Source organism: Lissotriton helveticus, chromosome 1_1, assembly GCF_964261635.1.
Source record: "Lissotriton helveticus chromosome 1_1, aLisHel1.1, whole genome shotgun sequence".
Taxonomy (NCBI): domain Eukaryota; kingdom Metazoa; phylum Chordata; class Amphibia; order Caudata; family Salamandridae; genus Lissotriton; species Lissotriton helveticus.
Window position 1 is genome coordinate 248738486 of NC_136057.1, and position 26279 is coordinate 248764764.

The 26279-nt window shown below is 39.1% G+C and overlaps 1 protein-coding gene across 1 annotated transcript in view; it reads right to left on the reverse strand.

The window, feature by feature from the left end:
• Positions 1 to 26279, reverse strand: part of LOC144768987 (zona pellucida sperm-binding protein 1-like) — a 159561-nt gene that overhangs the window by 53624 nt on the left and 79658 nt on the right. The window contains exon 4 of the mRNA XM_078652976.1: positions 23242 to 23388. Within this exon, the coding sequence (XP_078509102.1) occupies positions 23242 to 23388 (147 nt within the window). The remainder of the gene's footprint in view (positions 1 to 23241; positions 23389 to 26279) is intronic.

The following is a 26279-nucleotide window of genomic DNA, read 5'->3' on the forward strand; positions in this document are numbered from 1 at the left end:
CTGCCTTCTGCACCAAGACAATGTTTTAAAATTGCAAGTTTCCTCTTGTCCATATAATCACCACCAATGGCTTCAGTGTACGCCTCTAAACCTTCTTTCCATTGTTTCCACTCTAAAATGGGTTCACCAGGAGATAAAATGGCGCTGGTGCATTAAAACCCTCCATAATCAAAAATATAAATAATAATGTAGAAAATGTCAATTGTTGTGAATTTAGTAGTGACACTGCTAGTCTGCTGTAAATGGAAATTAGGTAAGGATGATGTAAAATGAGTGAATTGTGATGACGTATTGAGGCAAAATATGAGAATGACCTTTAATTAGATATTTCATCCCTAACGTGTGCGTGTGGCCCAGAAGCAGCTTCACACAGGATTATAACAGTGAAAAGAATCATCATAAGGAGGTCAGCGTTCTAGTCTTGAATGAAGAATCTTCATCCAAAAGGAGGTCAAGCGCTCTAGTCTTCACTCTGATACTTCATTGCATGCATTGTTTAAAAACTAAGTCCGCGCAAGAGACAGGAGTTACACGCACATGCGCATTTGATTGAATAATCTGCTTTCGTGACACGTACAATGTATTGTGCTTTAGCGTCTGCAGGCTCCGCATGCAGGCTTCGCAGTGAACGAATGCGAGGCATGATGGAGCGAGATAGAAAACAAAATTTTGTTTAAACTCGTGAAGTCACATTTCCATAACATGAATAATAATATTAATGATTTGTGATATGTCGTGCTAATACAACTTAGATTAAACTTTACACATGGGGGGACTAACATGTGTGCTCATAAACGTGCATAATTGTTGCATCTTTTTGTTCGTGCAAAATAATAAAATAATTTATTGTTTTCGTTTTTGTCATTACTAACTGCTGCAAACATAAAAGAAGCATGTGCTTGTTTTGCTTTTCCTTGTCTGTGTGATGTCATTTCTACTATTCTAGGTGCATATAAGTCTCATGGATTATTGAAGACTGGTAGATATAAACGCTGCTTTATTTGTTTGCATTGGCTAGGTAACATTTGATTAATCGGGTGGGTTAATTAATTAGTAAATCTTGGGGTGGATACAGAATCTACATTATTTCTTACATTAATACTTTTCTTGTGTTTGTTTTATACTAGAAAGCATAAGTTGCCTGCTTTTGGGCCTAGTCTGCTCGAGCTACAAAAAGTTGAATTTTACTTCTGCAAAAGTCACGAGACGCCCATTCTGAAATAATATGTTCGTCAAAAGCTGCGTTCACAAAGCAAAAACTGACGTGCTATCATCATTCTGTCGGACATGGCCAAGGTCGAAAAAGAACATTTTGTCAGTCCTTAACTTGGCATCCGCGGAAGTCAATTGGAAGCAATGAGACATTTGTTGCAAACTTAGGAAGCTCCTGGTTGCATACAGAAAAGACAATGGTCCTTAAGAAAAGTGACCTAATGGAACTTTTGAAATGTGGGTGACATGTCACTTGTCACTCTCAGCCAATGGGACGTCGAAGATTTCTGAAAACTTTCCTTTGCGTAGTTTAGTTAGCGTAGAAAGGTATAAAAAGTCATGCCCCTAGGGATGGGCTGGCTGCTGCTTTCTGACTTTCCGATGAGGGTGAAGTGCTGTCGGACATTGCGTGGAGCACGTAAGAATCCTCAAAGAACTTTACTTTAATTTCTATCTATTTAGTTTAGTTAGGAACTTAGGTTTTAGAAATGCTAAACTTTAAATATTCACTTTAATTTTGATTCACTTGCTTAAATTGTATTTTTCTCACGTTTCTTTACAATCATGCTTGCTTTATTGCTAATAAAATTCATTTATAAAACTATCAACTTATATACCATAATTTAGTAAATAAACTCTTACTTTTGACAAACAAGCTGGTCTTGATTATTCAGGAGTGTAGGTTACTATTAGCTAGATCACGTCGCCAATGGTGGTCATTTAAATAGTTAGGTTTTATTCTAATGACAATATTCTTTCCGCAGATGTATAAAATTGTATATAGTTTGTAGATAATGTGTATATAGATTTAATCTGACCACCTGATTCAGTAGGCCCAAAATATGTCAGGTTTATAAATGGGTCCTTAATTTAGTATAGAATTTTGTTTATAGGTTATGAAGTTGGGTAGCGTTGTTTATGATATATTTTCTATAGGCCGCTGGATCAATTCTCTGGTAGCAGAAATTGATGGTTGCTAAGAGTAACCAAGGTAATATGTTGGTTGCTAAGGATTACTAAAGTGTTATGGTATGGAAATAGGATCGATGTTTTAACACATGTTGAGTTCGTTTTTCGTGCTATCTGTAAGCTATACCGGTATAGATTGTGTGGTGAGAAATTAGTCACGCAAGCCATCTGTTCTGTTTGTAGTGATATCGCCGAGTATCACAAGAGGTATCGCCGTGTACCATAGTGTTGTCGCCGAGCAACACAGTTTTAGGGCTAGGTGTGAATCTTGTATAGTGAGGGTTTTCTAAGAAATTAAAGCAGCATGAGAATAGGGACAAAGCGCCTTCCATAAAACTCACTGTGATAAGAGTATTAGTTATATCCGAGCTTGAGTGAAGGGTAAATTAGCGTCGGTGCATGATTATCTATAAACAGGTTAGAGTCCTGTACGGGTACATGTTTCATATCTATAAACAGGTGAGAGCCCTGTACGGATAACGTCGTTATTTTACTAACGGTGCATGATCTCTATAAACAGGTGAGAGTCCTGTACGGATTTCATGTGTGTTTGAAATTAGGGAATTTTCAGTGTGAAAGTGCGAGTTTGATTTGTATTTTATGTTCAAGTGGAACTCTTAGAACTGTCACTTCGCGGTGCGTTCAGAGCAAAGCGAGTTCATAATTATACGTGTTAGAAGGGTGGGGTAAGGGTTACTCTACTGACAATTGGATATTATCCTTAGTGTGAATAGCGCCGTCTATTCCGAAGTGTGGATACTTGAATGTATGTAAACTATCCTAAATAGTGAAACGAACAGATGTTGTCCTTATAGTCATTGTTAAGAATTAATTTACACTGAAAAGTGTTCTTAAAATGGCGCTGTGAAAAGATTTTGTGAAGGAGGGGTAAGCGCCAGGAGTGAGAAACGAGAAACCGCAGCTGCTGTGTACGTCACAGAGCCGCGCTGGGATTGGGTGACCTACGTCACAAGCTATATTCTGATTGGCTCGAGTCTATGACGACCTGTGAGCTGATTGGTCCTTCAGAAAAACTCCAATTTTATTGGTTGAGCAGAAAAGCGACGTAGCTCAACTGTCATTGGCTTGTTGGTGTGTTTCGCGCACGGATTGGTTGTTTTGCGGAACATCCCGGAAATATTTTACGAACGATTTTGTGAATTAGATTTAACTCTTAAAAATGAGTTATCATTTTAAACATGTTGAGAAAAAGCCAACATTATTTCAGAAGTTTAAGAATTTATTTTCACCTGATAAGAAAATCGAAACGCGAGGTGGTAAACTACTTCATAAGTATAAAACACCTGCAGCGTATATGGAAGGTGAATATGGATATCATACTGTCTTATGGTTCGATAGTTGGAAACGCTATACTAAGAACGACGGTGTTTTAACTTGGCCTGATGATGGTTCATTTAATGTAAAAGTCTTGAGAAATTTACGAGAGAAAATGAACGCTCTTGTTCCGAAACCGAGACCAACTCAATTTGAAGCTTTAGTTGAGTGGGAAGACGAGATGTATCAGTTACAAAGAGAAGCTAGTGGAATTAAAAGACCTTCTAAAAATCCACCTTGGAGAAGAGAAACTCATGAAGATAGATTACGAATGTGGAGACAGGGAAACATGAGTGAAGGATTATATTTAATTCAGGAAATGGTAATGGGAACTCCTACAGGGAAATCTATGGAAAGTGAATCTGAGGATGCAGTTATGGAAGAAATATATACAACTGCTAGAAAGAATCAGCCTTTGAGACCTCCTAGATCATGGTCTACTCCGGTGGTTTCTACTGAAACTTCACCGAGTGCACCTCCAATTAATGAAGCTCCTAAACTTTATCCAAATAATTGTGAAATCATTGAAACTCCTAGAAGACCAGAATTTGATAATGTTCGAAATGAAGGTAGACATTTTACAATGGCTCCAAGGGCAAGAGAAGCTCCAAAAGATTATACAAGAGAGGCAAGAAATGTTGAAGATGCTGATTATAATGAATATTTAAGATCTAAAGAAGAATTAATAAAAAGAATGACAAAAGGCATGGAAGCTGTGACAGTTCCAGTAACGATTGGTCCTGTTCAGCCTGTATTTGACCAAAAGGAAACAAACAAAACAGGATTAACTATTCCTTTAAATACAGAAATTCAAAAGGCTGCTGAAAAATTTTATTCAGACTTATCTGAAATAAACTCTTCTAAATCGAGAATGCCTGATTTAACCTTTAATGAGGACTTATCTCCAAAAACACCAATGGGTGCTATATCAGATATAGGGAGTCCTGAAGTCAGGGTAACCACACCAAAACTTGATGTGGCCAAATTAAAAGCGAATATCGAAGAATTAATAATTGGAACAATCGGTCCAGATAGTTTAAATTACTATCGAGATGATGAACTACTGTTCATTTGCAAAAGCATACAATGGAAAACAAAAAATAAATATGATCAACTAGAGGATCTAGCAGCAGAACTTGAAATTGATGTGAGCAAACAAAAGAATTTTGCGAAACATTACAGATTAGACTTTTCAGAAAGTGACATTGAGAGTTTGAACTCAATGGGAAGAATAGTACATATAAAAGATTTGATTGTCTATATCAAAAAGCTAGGAGAACTGAATAAATGGAGAGTAAAATGGACGAAAAAGAAGGAAGATGAAAGATTGGAAAAATTGTCAAAACAATTTCCAATGAGAGAAATTGCAGGTGGAGGATATGTTCATGTCCCTTGGTCGAGACAGGACATTGTTATTTACAAATGACTTTCCGAAATTGAGGGAAAAACCAGTTGAGTGGTACAGACAAGTCGATAGATTTATCAAAGTGTCAAAAGTTCTGTGGATTGATTTAGATGGATTTTTTGATATTGTTGTTCCATCAGATCTTTGGACAGAATGCAAGATATCGATTAGTTGGCCAAAAACAGAACCTGAGCGAATCAAAGAAACAGGTGCTCCAAATCCACTTGTAATGGATTTTTATGAAAAAGTGATTGTTTGGATGAAGAACAAAATTCCACCCAAAGAAGTCGATTGGGTTAAAATAGAAAGGACAGAACAGGAAACTAAAGAATCAGTTCATTCTTTTTATGAAAGACTACTGTTAATCTTTAAACAATACAGTGGTTATGAAAAACTAGACGAAAAAGACATGAGCCATTTTGTCTATAGATTTGTTTATGGACTAAAACCTGAAATTGGAGAAATGATCAGAAATAGCATTGTCGGATGGCAATCACTATCTGTAGATGATATTCTAAGAAAGGCTAAATATTGCAGCGATGAAATAGAAGTAAAACAGAAGAAGCTCAAGGAGAAAGCCATGTGGGCTCAGGTAAAAGTGGCTGAGCAACAGATTGCCAGCATGGGTAATAAGAACACTAATTTTGTTCAAACTGGAAATACAAACCAGATACAAGGAAAGTTTAAAAGTAATAATTTCCCAAAGAAATTTAGCCCAAAAATTGAGGAGTTGAAACAAAGATTATCTTGTTTTAATTGTGGCGAAATTGGACATTGGAGAGACGAGTGTCCTCATCCTCCTAAAAACTTAAAGAATCCCTTATTGAATCCACAGATGCAGAATGGTGTTGACCTGCAGCGACAGCTACAGATGCAACAGGGGTTAAACGAATTAAATATTCAGCGACAGTTACAGCAACAACAACAGCAACAGGTGAATAATCGTCAAGACCAATTGCCACAACCACCTTTTCCGAATTGTGGGGGAGTCCAAAAATATAATCCAAACGTGGGATTTCAGGGAAGTGAACAGGTAATAAAACCACAAAAACAGCAAAAGCAGCAAAGAGTTCAAATGCAAAATGCTACACAACAGTTTTTATTAACAGAAAGTCAAGACAGCGATTCTGATGATTATTGCTGACGGTACCCGAGAGAGGAGGAAGAGTGTGTTGTTGGAGCCACTCTTGAGGTTGACCAGTCTGGTCCTTTTGTAAACGGGAAAGTTAATGATGTAGACATCACTTTTCTAGTGGACACTGGTGCTACCCGTTCTACTGTTAGATCAGTGGAAATTGAAAACCTACCTCTCTCTGGGGATACCATTCAAGTTGTCGGAGTAAGTAATCAGCAAATTAAAACTGACTTAACTGATCCAGTACCAGTTGAAATTGGAAATTACAGAGACAAACACAGATTTGTGGTTTGTAATAGTAGTCCAGTGAATCTATTGGGCAGAGACATCCTATGTAAAATGAATTGTAGAATATATTGTTCTCCTGATGGAGTTGAGTTACAAACAATGGAGGAAGATGGTTTATACAGAATGACAATGATGATGATGGAAGCAGAAGAAACAAAATTGTTTCCTGCATTTGAAGAAAAGGATTTACCTGAAGAACTCAAGGAAACAGTGAAATCTGAAATATGGGATTTTACTGGAAATGAGATGGGTCTGATGAAAAACGTAGATCCAGTAAAAATTACATTGAAACAGGGAATAGAATTTCCAAACATTCCACAATATAAAATGAAAACAGAAACAATTGAAGGTATTACACCAATAATTGAAAAATTAATCAAGCAAGGTGTATTAAAAGAAATGGAGAGTAGTCCTTGTAATTCACCAATTATGGGAGTTAAAAAGTCTAACGGAACATTTAGAATAGTACAAGATTTGAGAAAGGTTAATCAAATTGTCGTTCCATGTTGTCCTGTGGTTCCAAATCCAGCAGTAATTCTATTCCAGATTCCACATGATGCTGAATGGTATACAGTCATTGACCTTTGCAATGCATTCTTTACTGTTCCCTTACATCCAGACAGTTATGAAATCTTTGCTTTCAGATTCCAAGGTAAGACCCTCGGATGGTCAAGAATCCCTCAGGGCTATACAGAAAGTCCTTCAATCTTTAACGAACTGTTAAAAAGATCACTAGAAGACCTAGACTTACCTGGTAGGTCTACGCTAGTGCAGTATATTGATGATTTGTTAATAGCTGCAAAGACAAGAGAAAATTGTGTGACAGACACAATAATTCTGTTAAATCGCCTTGCAGAAGAAGGACATAAAGTGTCCCCAGCAAAACTACAGTTTTACAAACAAGAAGTAAAATATCTTGGTCACAGAATTGCAAAGGGAAAAAGACAAGTAACAATAGAGAGAATAAAAATGATTCAAGCAATGTTACCACCTAGAACACAAAGACAGGTCAGAATGTTCTTGGGAATGGTTGGTTACTGTCGACAATGGATAAGTGGATTTTCAGTAATTGCAAAACCACTACAAAAACTGACAAAGTCAGATGTAAAAGATCCAATTATTCTCAATGATGCTGAGATGGATTCTTTTGAAAACCTGAAAAAGAGCTTATGCCAAGCTCCTGCTTTAGGTATGCCAAATTATGAGAAAGATTTCGAACTGTATTGCAGTGAGAGAGAAGGATGTGCATTATCTGTGTTAATTCAGAGACACGGAAATTTAAAGAAACCTATTGCATACTTCTCTGCAGTTCTTGATCCAATTGCAAAAGCATTACCAGGTTGCTTGAAAGCAGTTGCAGCTACAAGTATCAGCCTCGAACAAAGTGAAGGGATCATTATGGGATTTCCTGTGAAAGTTTTTGTGCCTCATTCAGTAGAAATATTATTGACAAGAGGTAAGACTCAGCATTTAACAAGTAGCAGATTGACAAAGTATGAGAAAATCATACTAGGAGCAGACAATGTTTCGATTTCAAGATGTTTAAATCTGAATCCTTCTACATTACTGCCTGATTCTGAAATTGTTGATGACATCGAAACAGAACATGAATGTTTAGATGTCATGGAATTCTGCACAAAACCAAGAAAAGACATCAAAGACAGACCTTTGTCTGAATCGGATTTTGTCTACTTTGTAGATGGCTCATGCTTAAGATCCGAAGGAGGTGTCTTAAAAGCTTCATATTCAGTTTGTACAGTCACAGATGTCGAAGAAGCATCATGTCTTGAAGGAGTTCGTTCAGCACAAGTGGCTGAATTAATTGCTTTAATTCGTGCATGTGAAATATCAAAGGATATAAGAGTTACCATCATTACTGATAGTCAGTATGGGTACGGAGTTGTGCATGATTATGGACAACTCTGGTCACAGAGAGGATACATGACATCAGCAGGATCACCAATTAAAAATGCAGTTTTCATTAGGAGATTAATTGAAGCAATACAATTGCCAAAAGAAATCGCCATTGTTAAGTGTGCAGCGCACACTAGAGGAATTGATTATATTTCCAAGGGAAATGCCTTCGCAGATGAAACAGCTAAATACTGCGCAAGGAAAAATTATTCTTACAATCGGGAGAGGAGTAAAGAAACTGATTCAAATTCATTAATGCTAACAACAGTTGTAGAAACATGGCATGAGATTAGAGATTTACAAAATGAAACAGATGATGAAGAAAAAGACTTGTGGTTAAGATCAGATTGTAGACCACGTGAAGAAGATGGAGTGTGGGTTTACAAAGATGGCAGAGTAGTCTTACCAAATTGCTTGATTGCTGACATGGCCAGATTATATCATGGTCCAGCACATCTGGGAAGAGATTCTATGGTTAGACTTTTCAGAGAAACATGGTTCAATACTAAGTTTAGAACTATTGCAGAATCTTTTTGTCAAAGGTGTTTGTCATGCCAACAAATGAATCCAAACAGAAAATCAGTGGTGGGGACAGGAATAATTGGTCGAGAGGGTGGTCCCTTTACCAGATTACAAATGGATTTCATTGAAATGCCCTTACATAATTGTTTGAAATATGTGCTTGTAATTGTTTGCTTATTTTCAAGATGGGTAGAGGCTTTCCCTACACGACATTGTGATTCAATTACAGTAGCAAAACTAATGCTCAGAGAAATCATCCCAAGGTACGGTTTTCCAGTCACTATTGAGAGTGATGGAGGAAGTCATTTTGATAACAAATGATGAAGTTAATTTGCGAAGCTTTGAGCATTGAGCAGAAAATACACTGTGCATACAGACCAGAGGCATCAGGAGTGGTTGAACAAATTAATGGAACAATTAAAAACAGAATTGGAAAAATGTGTCTTGAAACAGGTGTAAAGTGGACTGATGCTCTTCCACTTGTTTTGATGTCATTAAGAAGTACACCAGATAAAAAGACAGGTTTGAGTCCTCATGAAATTTTAATGGGAAGAGTTATGAGGCAAGCTTTTGTACCTGTAGGTAAACTGTTGAGCATAAATGACAGTGCTATTTTGGATTACTGTAAAAGGTTATCTGATATGGTAACTTCTGTGTCTAATCAGGTGGGAACTGAAGCACAATCAGATGAAAAGGTTTTGACACATGATCTGAGACCTGGCGATTGGGTCAGAACGAAAGTACATCGGAGAAGGAATTGTCTAACTCCTAGATGGCAGAAACCTAGGCAGATAATTTTGATCACTACTAATGCTGTAAAATGCAGAGGATTGAAACGCTGGATTCATCCTAGTCATACTATTCCAGTACCAACTCCTGAAAGTTCTGATGTTGAAAGTGATACCACAGATGATTCTGATTCTGAAGCAGAAGGCGAAACAGAGGGTGAAATAATTCCAGATTCTGAAGATCGACAAGAAAGTCGACATCTGGAAACTGTGCCAGTGAATGGAAATTTGACAAGAAAAGACTTAGAAATCATTGAAATAGATTCTGAAGGTGAAGAGAATCTGTTAAAAGGAAAGATAACTGAGGATTCGGTTGTCTCTATTGAAGACAAAGAAGCAGAACAAAAAGAAGTTTCAGACCAGGAGAGTATCGAAAGGCAGAGAACAAACTCTGAAGTAAGGAACAAAAATCCGAAATCTGGGAAGTTGAGGGTAATCGAAGAAGAGGAGGAAGACGAATTACCGAGTACCAGTGATGGAAGACAAAGTGAAGTTCCTGAAGGAGTGAAATTGCCGAATAGAGAAGTTCCTGAGTCAATTGAAATTTCAGACTACGAAACTGAAGGAAGTGACGTGGATGGTGAAAGTGAAAACAGAAAGAAAAGGACTTGGAAGTCAGAATCAAATAATTCTGAACCAAAGAAGAAGTACGTGAGAAAAGCAGACTACTGGCCTGGTGGAAGATTGAGAGTCAGATTGATCAAGAAACCAAAAGAACAAGTTAAGGAAATCAGTAGTCAAAAGAGTCCTGGAAAAGAAGTTGGAGTTGGAAGAAAAATTGAAGTGATATCGAGAAAAGGGAAGAGAATAGTAAGACCAAACCAAAAATACAAGTCTCCTGAGTGGACTTACTTAGTAATTCCACCTGTTATTGACATATATGATAGTAGTGAAGAAGAAAACGAAATCCAAGAAATTAGTGACAATGATTGAAGTACAGATATATTAAATTGGCAAAAGGCTGAAGAAAATTTGTTAGTTGACACAAGGTCGAAGAAAAACGGTTTAGTTGAAGAAAACTTATGTATGACATAAGGTCGAAGAAATCTTGTTTAGGGTTTTGAAAAAAAAAAAAAAAAATAAAAAAAAATATATATATTTTAAAAGGGGGGTGTAAATATAAATTTAGAATTTTAAAATTTATTTTATTTTAATTTTGAGGCTAAAATTAACCAAAAATGCCTTATGTTAAGGAGAGCACTTCAAAGTGTTCTGTTTTTAAAAGATGCTGTAAGATGACTCTGGTGTGTCTGCTCATTTTAATTCTGCTCTGGTTGATTTTAGCTGTGATTATCCCTTTGGAGATGAATAGAGAATTACACAAAGTTAACATAACAAGCAAAGCTCTGGTTAGCCAAACTAAACATAGTGCGTCTGCAAAAGTTATTGATCATCAGCATAACATTCATCAAGATAAATCAATTGGTGATTTTTCAAGTAATACATTCACAAAGCTATTGAGTGAATATGTTAAGGTAATGGATGCAAAAGACTGCTACGTCTGCGTTAAGTTACCTGCTTCTGTTTCTGAGGGAGTAACATATAATATGCTTCCTCTCACTTATGCTGTAACATGTAGTGTGTTAACTAGTTTATTTTATCAAACTGGACGTTTAGAATATTACTATTCAAATTATGATGAAATTTTTGCAAATATTAAGATTGAAAATGCTTTAAATAAGCATAAGAAAGCAAAGCAAATGAGAGAATTTTTCCTTGTTACTAACGAACTTACTTATGAGTATGCTTATAAAAATAATCTAACTTGCAAATTAAGTGCTGAAGGAAAGAAATTTTTGAATATGGTTGAGGAGAGAAGAGCAATTTATAAGAGGAATGAATTAGTCAAGCAGACTAAGTCAAGTTTCTGGCAGAAAGAGGATGAGAAGTTAAATGGCAAAATGCTTGAAAATATTGCAATTCACATAGACAAACCAGTTAGTGGAAAGCTTTGCATTAGAAGAGATAATACACTTTTTGATAATTACTTTGTAGGTGCAAGTAACTGTGAAGATACTTATCAGATTTTGGGAGGTTGGGGATTCAAAGGTGGAAAAGATCCAATCTTTCCTGGGATTTATTTTGTTTGTGGTGACAAAGCTTATTACAACCTTCCAGACCACTGGTATGGAACTTATGTGGGAATTGTTTTTCCTAAAGTGTTTCATGTTGACAGAGATTCAGAAGGATTGTTTAAAATTCATAATTATGTAAATAGAATTAAAAGAGAAACTTTTACTGAAGTTCTGGGAGATATTTTTCAAGCAGTAATACCTTTTGTTGGTATAACCTTAAATGCAGGGAGAATTAGAAAATTATCCACTATAGTTGATAGATTATCAACTGACACAGCTGATGGGTTTCAATTAGTAAATGTTGAAGTTATTGCAATTAGATCCATGGTAATTCAAGATCGCCTTGCTTTAGACATACTCCTAGCAAAAGAGGGAGGAGTCTGTGGCATTTTACATGTACAACATTGTTGCACATATATACCTGACGAAAGTAAGAATATTGAAATGTACATTAAGAATATTACACAAATGCATTCAGAGATAATTCCTTTAGAAGAAGATGATTTTACAGGGAAACTTTCAAAAAGGTTTCAAGCAATTAAAAACTGGTTTCATGATATCGGAAGTTCAATTCTTGGCAAGATTTTGGCACCTTTGATTATAATAATATTCATTTTTATTTTGACCAAAATAGGTTGTTTGTTACATAAAAGAAAGAAACAGTTGAAAGAAAAGAAAAGAATCTATAAACTTAGAAAAGAAGAAGAAAGGGAGATCGAATTACAGGAGTTACATAGAGAGCGTTATGCTAATTCCAAAGATTATGCAGAAACAGACTTTTAGGTTTACTGATACAAATGAATTTGAATCGATTTCTTAGAAATTTAAATTACCAAAATTTTGAGTGCTAGTGTGGTGATTTGTTAATCACCAGATGAGGGAGTTGATGGAGCGAGATAGAAAACAAAATTTTGTTTAAACTCGTGAAGTCACATTTCCATAACATGAATAATAATATTAATGATTTGTGATATGTCGTGCTAATACAACTTAGATTAAACTTTACACATGGGGGGACTAACATGTGTGCTCATAAACGTGCATAATTGTTGCATCTTTTTGTTCGTGCAAAATAATAAAATAATTTATTGTTTTCGTTTTTGTCATTACTAACTGCTGCAAACATAAAAGAAGCATGTGCTTGTTTTGCTTTTCCTTGTCTGTGTGATGTCATTTCTACTATTCTAGGTGCATATAAGTCTCATGGATTATTGAAGACTGGTAGATATAAACGCTGCTTTATTTGTTTGCATTGGCTAGGTAACATTTGATTAATCGGGTGGGTTAATTAATTAGTAAATCTTGGGGTGGATACAGAATCTACATTATTTCTTACATTAATACTTTTCTTGTGTTTGTTTTATACTAGAAAGCATAAGTTGCCTGCTTTTGGGCCTAGTCTGCTCGAGCTACAAAAAGTTGAATTTTACTTCTGCAAAAGTCACGAGACGCCCATTCTGAAATAATATGTTCGTCAAAAGCTGCGTTCACAAAGCAAAAACTGACGTGCTATCATCATTCTGTCGGACATGGCCAAGGTCGAAAAAGAACATTTTGTCAGTCCTTAACTTGGCATCCGCGGAAGTCAATTGGAAGCAATGAGACATTTGTTGCAAACTTAGGAAGCTCCTGGTTGCATACAGAAAAGACAATGGTCCTTAAGAAAAGTGACCTAATGGAACTTTTGAAATGTGGGTGACATGTCACTTGTCACTCTCAGCCAATGGGACGTCGAAGATTTCTGAAAACTTTCCTTTGCGTAGTTTAGTTAGCGTAGAAAGGTATAAAAAGTCATGCCCCTAGGGATGGGCTGGCTGCTGCTTTCTGACTTTCCGATGAGGGTGAAGTGCTGTCGGACATTGCGTGGAGCACGTAAGAATCCTCAAAGAACTTTACTTTAATTTCTATCTATTTAGTTTAGTTAGGAACTTAGGTTTTAGAAATGCTAAACTTTAAATATTCACTTTAATTTTGATTCACTTGCTTAAATTGTATTTTTCTCACGTTTCTTTACAATCATGCTTGCTTTATTGCTAATAAAATTCATTTATAAAACTATCAACTTATATACCATAATTTAGTAAATAAAATCTTACTTTTGACAAACAAGCTGGTCTTGATTATTCAGGAGTGTAGGTTACTATTAGCTAGATCACGTCGCCAATGGTGGTCATTTAAATAGTTAGGTTTTATTCTAATGACAATATTCTTTCCGCAGATGTATAAAATTGTATATAGTTTGTAGATAATGTGTATATAGATTTAATCTGACCACCTGATTCAGTAGGCCCAAAATATGTCAGGTTTATAAATGGGTCCTTAATTTAGTATAGAATTTTGTTTATAGGTTATGAAGTTGGGTAGCGTTGTTTATGATATATTTTCTATAGGCCGCTGGATCAGGCACAGATTAGAACTTTGGTGAACAATTGCATGTGAGGAGCAACACGTGCAGGCTCAAAACGTTCACTGTTCGCGCGAGAGACAAGACAGCGCATGCAGGTTTCGTGGTCCAAGCACCAGATGAATAAATAAAAACAGCAAAGCTCATAGAAATGAGAACAATCTCACCGCAATCTTCAAGTTTGCTGCAATTTTCAGGAAAGTGAAGCGTCACTCACAAGGTCTTCACCAGAGTTGGTTAGGAGGCGCTCCGTCACTTTTGACAGTGGACAGATTCAGGATCTGCTGACTGCAGAGCTCCAGGCTTCCAGGTTAGTTTCTCCGATCTTCGCCAGTGTAAAGTTGTTGTATTGGAAGGATTACAGTTCACAGGAATGTAGATAAGTGATTTTATTCTTTCAGGTGATTAACAGGTCAGCTTCATCAAATAAGCCTGTGCTAAACCATCTGCCCTGGAACACAGGACGTATTCCAGATTCCAGGAGATCAGCGAGACACCACAATAATCCATAAACAGCAAATAAACTTGTGGGCACTATCCTTACCATTAGGTCTTGCACTGCAATGACTACACCCTCAGATGCAAGTTTCTATCCGATATGAACTATTCTTTAGTGCCACCTTTATCAAGGGAGAAGCCTAATAAATTAAATGTCCCCACTTGAATCAAACCTTTGAATCTTCCATCAATTTACACACATGTCAGTCTCTTCACCTTTCCTTTCACTCACCCTTCCAACCATACATTCCTGAAATTTTCATCCACTATCCATCTATATATTCATGTGCGCTTCCTTTTTCTGAACTGGCAACTTTTTGCAATGAAGATAAAAAGCCACCGTGAGCAGATCTTAGGAGATACACACCAAGCAGGTACGAATATGTACCTTCAGCAGACCCACCTTAGCTCACTGAAGGCTCTGAGCTTTGCTAAGCCAGCACCATTTCTATTATGCTCACTTTTTAAAATAATCACCCTAAACACGAGTTTAATGTTGTACAGGAAGTGGGCTCACAGTTTCCAGTCCACAGTACCCTGAGCTCCTCCCCCCTCCCAGGACCCTCACTCTAAGGTAGCCACAGCGTGGACCACTGGTGCACCAAACGTAAGCTTGTCTGTAGTAGTCTGTGCCTGGACTGCATCCAGCAGCAGGAATCCTGGTTCACCCCCAACTGACCACAGCTCCCGACTCAGGCCTTTGCTCATCGCACTGCTGCCAGACCGCACAACACAGAAGAAGCTTTCCAATTGGTCCCCTGCAAGTTCCACAGAACTCTCGCACCGCCCGGACGTACCACTCGCCTGCCAACAGCATCCAGCCCCCTCAACACTCACACAAACCAGCCCCCCGGTTACGCTCACAAAAATCAAAAACCACACAACATCTGTTAGCTCACCAAACATGCCATGGAAATAAGAGACCTAGAGCATGCCCACACTCTAGACCAGATTCTCATGGAAACATGGTTACACCCAACCTATGCACCAGACATGGCTACAGCCATCGCCGGCTACGAGATTGCCTGGCAAGATTATGGGCACAAGCCCAGGAGGTGGAGTCCCCATCACATTCATATATTATATGAATTGCACCACCTATACAGACACCGCCGCCAGCTACATGCAATATCTCACATTCAAGATATGTAACAGAAGGGGTGGGGGGGCCTGGGCGAATGGCAAGCTAGGTGTGTTTGCCAGAGCTCTCACTATAATATCCTGCAACTAATATTGTGTCAAGAACCCCGCAACCCTGCGGGGAAAGATTATCAAGTTTCACACACAGATGAGGTAGAATGTTTTGGACACAGTTGGTGCTGAAAGTATTAAACCTAAATGCAGTTCTGTCAAGAATGCTCTAATCCCAAAAGACAAGAATGTTTCAAAATATTTTTTTCGGACTTGGCAATCATTGCATCAGATTTGTCCAGGATTGTTCTGTAATTGAACAACAACTCTGTTCTCAGCCAAAAAAGGGGACTAAATTAACAGAAGTGTTTGGGACAAAAATAAAAAGTGATGCTTCTGCCTTTTATCATTTAGTTACTGCTGAAAAATGTGTCAGTCTGCATCCAAGACTTTTAGATTTAGGGGCAGTATGATATTGGTAAGAAAGAGTATACCATCACTTAATTCCAGGATATTAAAAGATTGGGAAACAAATGACAGGAATATAGTGCAGGAAGTAGTTGCTTTTGTGTGGGCAGTGGATAAATGTAAAAACTTAATTTGGAGTTCTCCATTCAATATATGTACTGATCACAAAGCACTAGTTTATTTAATAAATGCTGGTGGCTTAGGTAAGGCCACAGGTATGCTGGTCAGGTATCTTTTGAAATATCAAGACCACAATCCAACTATAAAATGCATTCCTAGGAGAAAGAACTTCAGGTCCAATTGCTTATCTTGTACCTCAATATCTGCTGATTCTGGCACGGACAGTTTAGAAGAGAAAGAGGGTGTTGCGGTGATTGATGCTTTAGGTATGAAATAATTTCTGACAGTGATTGAGAAGAAGCTACCAGAAAGTAAAGTTTTTACAGCCAATGGATAATATATTTAAAAAAAGGATGGTCAGATGGATCCTAAACTTCATGGTTATGCTCAAGTCGCATCTTAACATACAATTAAAAACGATTTTGTCACAGGACAGAATTAATTCTGCCTGAGCAATTGATAGCAAAGTTAATTCATACCTCATGAGGATCATTTAGGCAAGACAACTATTTTCTTACAATAAATACGTTTTATTGGTGGCCATCCTTGGAAAGTCAAGTCTCCAATATAATTGATAAATGGCAGGAATGCTTACTTTCTGACAAACACTCGAAATGGAGAGAAACCTTTCGAACTGGTCCCCATCCCAGAGTACTCTTTGTTGAAGTTAGCCATGGATTTCTGAGGTCCACCCAAATTACTACCCAACACAATAATTTGATTGTTTTAGTAGACTACTAATCAAAGTGGTTCTATTTACAGTTGTAGACTCTACATCTACTGAAAATACTGTAAAATATCTGACTAATGTTCCATAGTAGATTTTAACAGATAATAGTACTCGTTTTGTTTCATAAAAATGTAACAATTTATTGCGTTTCAATATACAAGGCATTTAAAACTAGCCCTATATAGTCCATCCTCAAATGGACTAGTAGAAACAGTTAATGGTATTTTAAAAGGAGGAGGTCACAGAGTATTCTTCTTCAGGATTAAATGTTGAGGAATATAGTAATGAAAATGTATGGAGCTAAATTATGACACCTTGCGGTCCAATTAGAGCTTCATTTAGGCTGTTAAGAAAGGAGCCGAAATGTAGACATATGCCAAGGTGGTTGAAATCTCATTTAAGGCACACCGATGAAAAGTTAGAACATTTAGGTGGGACAATCCAATAACAAGAAATACTTTGATGCTCATAGAAAAGCAAGAGGGTCTAGAATTCACTATGGTGATTAGGTGTTAATAAGAACTCCATATCAACCCTGCAAGAGAAAACTATTTTCTTCACCCGTGTTTGTTCTCAGTTACTAAAGCATCTGTTTTATTAAAAGATAAAGAACATGATTAAGATCTTGGCGGAAGGATTCTGTCACAACGGTGATGGATATCCCATCCACCAAAATATAAACCCTTTAGAATATAAAGGGATTTATATTTCAGCAAACGGGACATCCAAAACAGTTGTGATGGAGTAACCGATACACCAAAATCTCAATCAGGCCCTAGGTTTGGTGGAATTTTAGGAACCTAGTTAGAATTTCACCTGAACAGGCACACATTATTCAGAGTGCTGGTCAATCTTGGCATTGTGACTCTTAATGGCTACATATTTGATGCAGCTTTTGACTGATCTAATGTTGAAAACACACAAATTATCACAATCACTATGGAAAGAAGTATAAATACTGATTGTAATCTGTACCTGAATAGTAACATTATAACATCAGGTGAAACTTCTTCACAATCAGTTACCTAATTTACCAATATTTCTGACTCAGAATCTAGTTAATTTGATGTTATCATTTGATTTAAAGTCACCTGTGGAACACACCATTTCTGACAAGTCAGATGGAATTATCTCGAAATAGAAGATTGTTCCTGCTGCAAAACTTATTGATTACATCAAAATGTAGTTGTGTTCTTCTCAATCTGTTTTATGGTTATATTTTCTTACAGGAAAGGGGGTAAGTAGTATAGCAATGTAATAGTTATTGTCTTCGCTAATAGAAGAATGACTGTTAGAAAGTTTACTGATGTCATTTATTCCAGTAACTCGACTGCCCTGTGTTCGGTGATAGTCAGTTGCTTTGTATCTTGCTATCCGCAATCCTGCATATTGTGGGCTCATTCCAATAAACCTTGCTGCCTCACTTATTTGTCATTTTGCGTCTTTGTCAAATTACCACACCTCCCAAAGCAAATAATTCAGAATCTCAAAATTGGCACAGGAAAAAGAAAAGTGTGCCTCCAAATGAAAAAGACAGTGTCCTAGCCATTTCTAAATTATGGCTTTCATTTCTATGAATGTCAACTAAACCAGCTCATTTTTAGTCTTTCACCCTGCTGTTAATTCAATTTAGGAACAATCCAATCATTTCTGCATTTTTAGCAAATCTGTAATCACTGAAGAATTTTTCCATGAAAGCATATGAAAAGGTCTTAAAAAGTCTTGCAACCTATTGTTTTGATAGAAAATCATCAGAACTTTCTCTGGGGTATGGCATGTACTAGTAACTTGGTGTTAAATCATGCGTCTCCCATAAATTGAGACTTAATTACAGAAGAACAGGTTTAGAAATATTTGTTGCACATGTAAAAATAGTTCTTAGAGGAGACAGCATGTACTATAAAAAGACGCTTACAGCCACTCCACGAATTCTCTTTGGCAAACGAAGAGCTATTGTTAAAGCGGAGAAAAAACATTCAAATGTATCTGGAAAAGTCATACACTCACATAACACTCTTCGACTGGAGACGCTAAGAGACTTGATAGGTTACCAATGCTAAGATGTATGTGAGTAGGAATCAATCAGAATTAACACTGAAGAAAAAGCAATCATTCTTGCAGCTTTCCATCACCTTCTGGTGATGCTTGGAGAATGCTCGGAGAATGCTCTTCCTATTGACCTCTACGTCAGAGGTCAGTGAGAACACCGCCACTCTCCTTTTAGGCAGACAATATCTCTAGAATCACCTGGGAGGTACCAACCCAGTAGTTTTTATGAATATATTTTGAAAGCAGCACTCCAAGAGTCTAAAAGTGCTGCAAGTCTCTGCATTAAGATCAGTTTCAGACTATTAAAGAACATACGTTTTGCATAGTCTGATAATGGCTGCCTGACTGTTTTAATTAGTTAATTCTGGATTGAAGAATAAAAAAGTCAAGGAATCCTCCAAATTAACCATTATAAAATGAAATACAGACAAACTAACGAAATTTTAGAATTCAATCCGATTGCATAGTTTACAAATATTGCTAGTTTAAAACATTTCCTCAAAACATTCAAGCAATTTCCCATCTTTACATCTTTCATTAGTCTTCCAACTTATCCTCTAAATGCATTTTCCTTTACCTCCACAACTAGGCTGAATAAATTGCGCTCTTAATGATAAGAATTCAGGACAATTAAACTTGAACCATGATTTTCTATTTTCATACATAGCCATCATATAGCCATCAGTAGCCAGTGCCTCAGCTCAGGATACACAGCCATGAAATGAAAAATTATATTTATATAGCGCGTAACTACCCGAAGGCCTCGAAGCACTTTAACTGATTACTATGGCGAGGTACAGGGTAGGCTTAACACGCTTTTCCAAACAAGTGGGTTTTTAAAGCTTTCCTGAAGGCCATCCGGTTGTTGTTCTCTCAGATCCAGGGGAAGAGAATTCCAAATTCTCGCAGCAGTGTGTGAAAATAAACGGCCGCCCCATCGTGCTTTGTTGATTCTGGTTGTGGTGGCTAAATGCAATGCATTGGAACGGAGGGCTCTGGAAGGAATGTAGGGCACAACCAGGGGGAACAGGATGGCAGGACCTGTTCGATGGAAGGATTTATACAGAATGCACATGGCCTTAAATTGAACTCGTGCAGCCACTGGAAGCCAGTGTAGTTCTCTCAGGGCCTTCTTGGCTGACTGCCAACGAGGAATGTTAAATAATAGTCTGGCAGCGCAGTTTTGAGTGACCTGGAGTCTATTGGTCACTGCTGTCGGGGCTCCCAGATATAAAGCATTTCCGTAATCCAGGCGGGAAAGAATCCGGGCCTGAACCATGATTCTTCTCGCCTGGAATGGAAGCAAAGGGAGCACCTTCCGGAGCATTCTCATTAGCCCGACACAAGTAGATGCCGTTCTGGTGGCCTGGACAGAGAAGTCTAGCGCCTTATCGAGCCAAACTCCAAGGCTCTTTATCTGAGGTTTAGGGGGGGGGGGGAAGGAGAGCCTAGACATATGGGCCAGATGGAAGCCAGAGTGGTCGGTGCAGGGTTGCCCAATAGCATGATCTCCGTCTTCTCCCCGTTTAGTCTGAGATAAGAGGATTGCATCCACTTGGCTACTGCCTCTAGACAGGGACCCAGTATGTTGGACGAACCCTCATTGTGGTCCAAAGAGACCACAAGTTGGGTATCGTCCGCGTAGGTGACAATACGCACACTGAAGGGATGGACTATCTCTGCTAGAGGTCTCATGTAGACATTAAACAGTGTGGGGCTTAGGGCAGAGCCCTGGGGGACCCCACAACTAAGTGGTTGCTTAGAGGAGGTTACCTCGCCCTCAAACACCTGGAAGAAGCGCTCATCCAGGAAAGAAGTCAGCCATGCCAGGGCCGTGCCCGACATGCCAATGCCTTTCAAACGATGTAATAGAATGGCATGGTTAACCATGTCGAACGCGGTGCTGAGGTCTAATAATATGATTATCATCATGCTACCATGCTAACAAAGTCTACTCTTTAAATGAATTCGCTTTTGTAGTGGTAGCAGCATAGAGTCCGCCACCCTCAAAATTCAAGACAACACTCATTGCAAATTATTGTGACAATGGCCGTCTCATTCCACAGGATTTCTCTGCATAATTCAATACTTAGATCATCTAAATTTACCAGGTCCCAATGAAATTTGCATGGGCATCGCGAGCAATGTGCATAGATGGTTCACATCCTTCATCCTCAACGATAATCAGCAGGTCAGGCGGTTTTGTCTTGAAACTCGCTAATATATGTGGTGCTCCCAAGGTCCTAATACTGGTAATGTTCAACATACACATGGACCAGTCAGAGAATTGTAAAGCAATGAGTGCACCCATCCAGCTGTATGCACATGGTTCCCAAATTTACCCAACTCTGAAGAATTGTTCATCTATGCGGCAAAACCTAATGTCTGCAATCTATTAAAGCACAACCCAGATAAAATAGAATGAATTCTGCTTCAAGGCCTCCAAGACCCAAACTTCAAATCACATTTGCTAGATATGTTGTGACCTCCTAGATCTCACTTTTCTTATCTACATAAATGAGATCAATAGGAAACTGGCTGGTCTCAAATCTGATCATGCTAACAGAATGAAAAGAAGCATTAAAGCCAGAGATGTACTGCACTTAAATCAAGAGAATAAAATATTTTCTACCACACGAAAACTTCTAGATTGGATTAAGGCAATGCTTTTTTGGAAGGCACTTAAACATCAGTGTATGAACGCTCTTCTACAGTCTGCCGTTAAACTGATTATAGGCACCAGGAAATATGATCATATGAAACTAGTTCAAGGATCTATGCTGGTTAGCTTAGGATAAAATTCAGGCTTGCCCCTATAATCTAAAATCCACATTGCCAGTATGATCTACATAGCCATACAACTGTGTCAACATGGTAACCTTCAGGGTGCATATCATTTGGAGGACTACCAGAAATCTGAGAAACATGAAAAACGTATGTGACCCCCAAGGACAAAAAATATATAGATGTTAAGCAAGCATTCTAAGAACGGAATAATGGAATTCTCCCACTTGAACATAGATATGTATAATCACTATTATAGTTGTAAACAAACTCATCTGCTTAAACTACATTTTGGAGTTTGAGGAACTTTCGCTAAACACTACCTCTTTCTTCACCGTATTCCTCCCTCTAATGATACCCTGTAATTACTCTGTATAGCCTGCTCACTTCTTTGTGATAATCTAGAAGGCAGGACATTGAGTGACAACTACAGATTTAGCCTTTGGGCTGATTTAAGTGGCTGCTTATTAACTGTTCTCTGTAAAATATAATGCATTATGGTACTTGATTGTACACCACACTTATTAACTGTTCTCTGTAAAATATAACGCATTATGGTACTTGATTGTACACCACACTTATACCATGAGGTTAATGGCCATTTATAAGAATGCTAAATTAGATCCTAATGGTAACTCTACAGGTGCAACTGGCATGGTGGCAAAATACAACAAAACGAGCAAGATAAATTGTGAACTTCTGAGACAACCAGTAGCTATCCGTCATCCACCAGAATGAATAGGCATGGATACATCTTGCATTCAAAGAGAATTATGGCTGCAATTGGGCATATCCCCACCTAACAAGAGAGGTAACTCAGGTTTTAGCCCAATTACAAATAAAAGATTGACAACTTTCAACGGTGAATCTGGGATGTTATTAGTCAGCGTCAGTTCTAACCATTGGAAATTATAACCGCTCTATCAAAAATGTTACATTCTAAATCTTCAACTGGGTTGTCACAGCACTAGTCCAGTTCTTCTACCATACATTACTGAAGAGGATGCTTTATTTGCCTGAAGATGATCTGCCCCAAAAGCAAAGGAGGAAGAGGTCAAAACAGTTCGAACAGAATATTGCGGACAATTCACTAGAGGCTTGTATTGACACCCACATCTAGACTCACCAGTAGAGTCTAGAATCTGCAAAGAACTGTATTAAAGCTTACACTAGATTTGTGGCAGCAGAATACATTCAGATGAGATCAGGAGTACTAGGAAGGAAGGATAGATATTTTTAACTATTTGTCTACACTTACATATATAAAATGCAACAGAATAGACGGGTTACCGGATAACAAATACTGCCTGGATTCAAAACTCATCAGAAACATTAACCCGCTCAGTTATCAAAGACTGATGGCCAACTAGTTCTCGGCCAAGCAACTGCTAGGTTCTTTACATGCCCCACTCACCTTTATTGCCATAGTAACAAGGAGCACTTTGGTCGGCGGGATCATAGCAGCAGCCAGAGCGTAGGCAGGCATCCAATGAGGCTGAAGAGTTTCCTCCACATGGGATCTTTCCTGAACCCACCTTGCACACAGAAGGAAGGTTGGGGCCTACAGCATAAATCAGGTGAGGATTGGAGAGAGGTAAGAGGACATCTAGGTTAATGATTTAATCACATGCATTACACAGCATCCTATATATTACTACAACGAATTTAAAGTTCAAAGGACGAGTAATTTAGGAAGAAACCAGCGGATTTAAACTGCTTAAGAGCAGGTTTTAGAAGCACTTTCAATACAACAGATTAGAGCTTTTCTTAAAGCAGACATGCCACATTCACATGTTGCAACTACTTACACCCTTTTCACCCTCTCACCCAAACACTTGTGAAGACCTCTCACATCCTCTCTTTCCAGCCTCAGTGAGTATTATCTAAAAAAAACTGAATTGGGCACTAGCAAAACACTCATCCTCAGTTGTAAGGCCCAAACCAAGTGGACCACGATACAGCTCTGCAAAGAAAAAATACAAAAAGCTGACTTGTGTAATGTGATCTCAGCTACCAGTAATTACTCTGGCCATATTCCAGTCAATTCCTTTGAGCCCACTATGCACCTCAAGATAGTCGACAATTTGCAAATCAGACATGGGCTTGATACAGTTGGAACAGTACAGCACGAGCAGCCAGACCTGGTCTCCCCCTTGATGTGAACTCAAGCATTCCCCAAGCAGATTGCACCAATGTGTGCCTCATCTGGGAGCTGCAGCTGTTCTATGGCATAGTAAGCACAGAACCCACATCTGGGCAGACGTGTCGCACCTGCGGCATTCGATTTGGAAACATTTTAAAACGGGATTTGTGATGCTTGAATTAATCTCAGTCACTAGTAGTTACATAGGCCACATACCAATCCTTCCTATTTTAACCCTCGTTACCACTCCAAGTGGTTTTTGCTGCTCTGCAAAAGCCTGAAGTGGAAGTTTCTTGGGTAGGCCTGCCCTTTTGCCAGTCCCGGGCTACAGCTTCATTTGGGTTGCTCTCAGCCAGCTGGAGAAAAGTCTCACCTCAATGCACCTTTGCTGTGGGTGCTATAGATTAAAAACACCCCCCGTGATATCAACTGTGAGATGCATCATTTGCTATCAAGGCCATGTCTGGAAAGTAGGCTGTGGACACTTACAAGAAGAACCACCTCAATCCGGTTCTAGAGTTTGAGGCAGTGAATCCACATTCCCAGTCAAGAACTTGTGCATAAATGCAAGCTCCCCACACCACCCCACTTTGTTACAGTGCCATGTTCTTTATGACAGAGGAAAGGAGTGGTCTACAGAGTATGCATATGACTGATGTGCAGCTAAGGCTGATGTAAGCCTGATAACCACTCTCCCAGAGGTGAGTGGACATCCCCCAAACCCAGAGTCTGCACGTTATGCTCTAGAAGCTGTGGGTCTGATCTGAAGAACCTAGAAGCCTGCCTGCTGAGGGAAAGGAATGAGTCTGCCTGGCCCTGTAGTAAAATGTCCCCCGTAGCTGAAGGACATCCAGAGAGTTGAGTGCCCAAGAACAGGCTGGGAGGGGCCAGTGTGTGAAAGCCCCCCCGATCTCACAACCTGGTTATTGGCCAGAACCTCAACAGTTGTGAGTTTAGTTGTCCTGGTCAATGGCTGAAACACCTATGAAAGTCAGAGGCCGTTCGGGTCCTACTTCTAACCCAATTGGGATCCACAACTGCTGGGACCATCAGTACTGGGAATGTGTTCTCTCTCAAAGCTGGGCCACATCACCACAACCATATCACAGTCGAATCGGTCACCATGATAGAGCCGGGGGCTCAAAAGACTGAAGCTGGCCTGCACCAGTCTTTTCCTTCGCCCCAGAAAAACTGCTGCTCAACGTGCCCCCCTCGCTCCTGTAATGTTGTGGGTTTGTCCCACAATGAAGACAGGAGCCGCTGGGTGTGTTTTGAGGATTTATTAATATATAGCTCCCATCAGAGAGCGCCGAGCCGCTAACTATCCGGCTCCGGCACTCACGCTCTTTTGCCGCGATGCACGCGCATCGCCAACATGGCCGCGGGCGTGCAGCGTCATCACGCTGCCCGCGTCAACTAGAACGCTAACAGTACATATCTCCTCTTTTTACACCAATGAAACAAACAAACTATAGACCATCGCCCATGTCATAGTCCTGGAACCTGGATGGTCTCACCACCGCTCTCCCCCCTCGGGTGGGTCTTACCGGGGTGGTTATTCTCTCTCTCTCTCGTCTCTCCGCTCCCTTCTCCAGAACTCTGTCCTGCTGGGCTTCCTGTCAATCTCCTGTCGCTCCTCTCCAATTCTCTGCTGTGGTCTACGTTGCTGCTTTGCTCCTCATTCAACTCTCCCCCTCCTGTGTCCATGTCCAGGTCGAGGAGCTCTGGCCCATGTTCAAGTCCTGCTGTATTTCTCTGCTCCTGCTCACCGGAGTCCCATCTTATTATTTTATTACACCTTGCCATTCTGTCTTGCAACCACACATTGCCATCGCTCAGTCGAGCCGCTCTGTCATACACTTCTTTGACTTGAAGCGGTTTGCTATACTTGCTGTCTCCCTTCCTTTGCAGCGTCGCCAGCTTGATTCTCACCCACTCTCCTTCCTCCAATCCGGTTTCTTTCACGTTCCTGCGTAGGTTGTAATGTTTGGCATACACTGCTTGCGCCTTCTCCAGGCTGGCATGGACTATCGCTGGGGACCATTGGCTGGTCACTGTTTTTTCCTTCCACACTGTTGTCCTTCGTGAACGGTTCTCGGCCCCTCAATATTTGGAAGGGACTATATCCTGTTCCTGTGGGGGTGATGTGGTAAGCCCATATCTTCCATATCTCCTTCTCCCAATCCTTGTCGCTCATTATGGCCGCCTGTACTGATCCCATCACCACTCTGTTAAAACACTCTACCAGGCCGTTCCCTGCCGGGTGGTAAATGGACGTGTGTTTAGATAGGATTCCATTGCTCTCCATG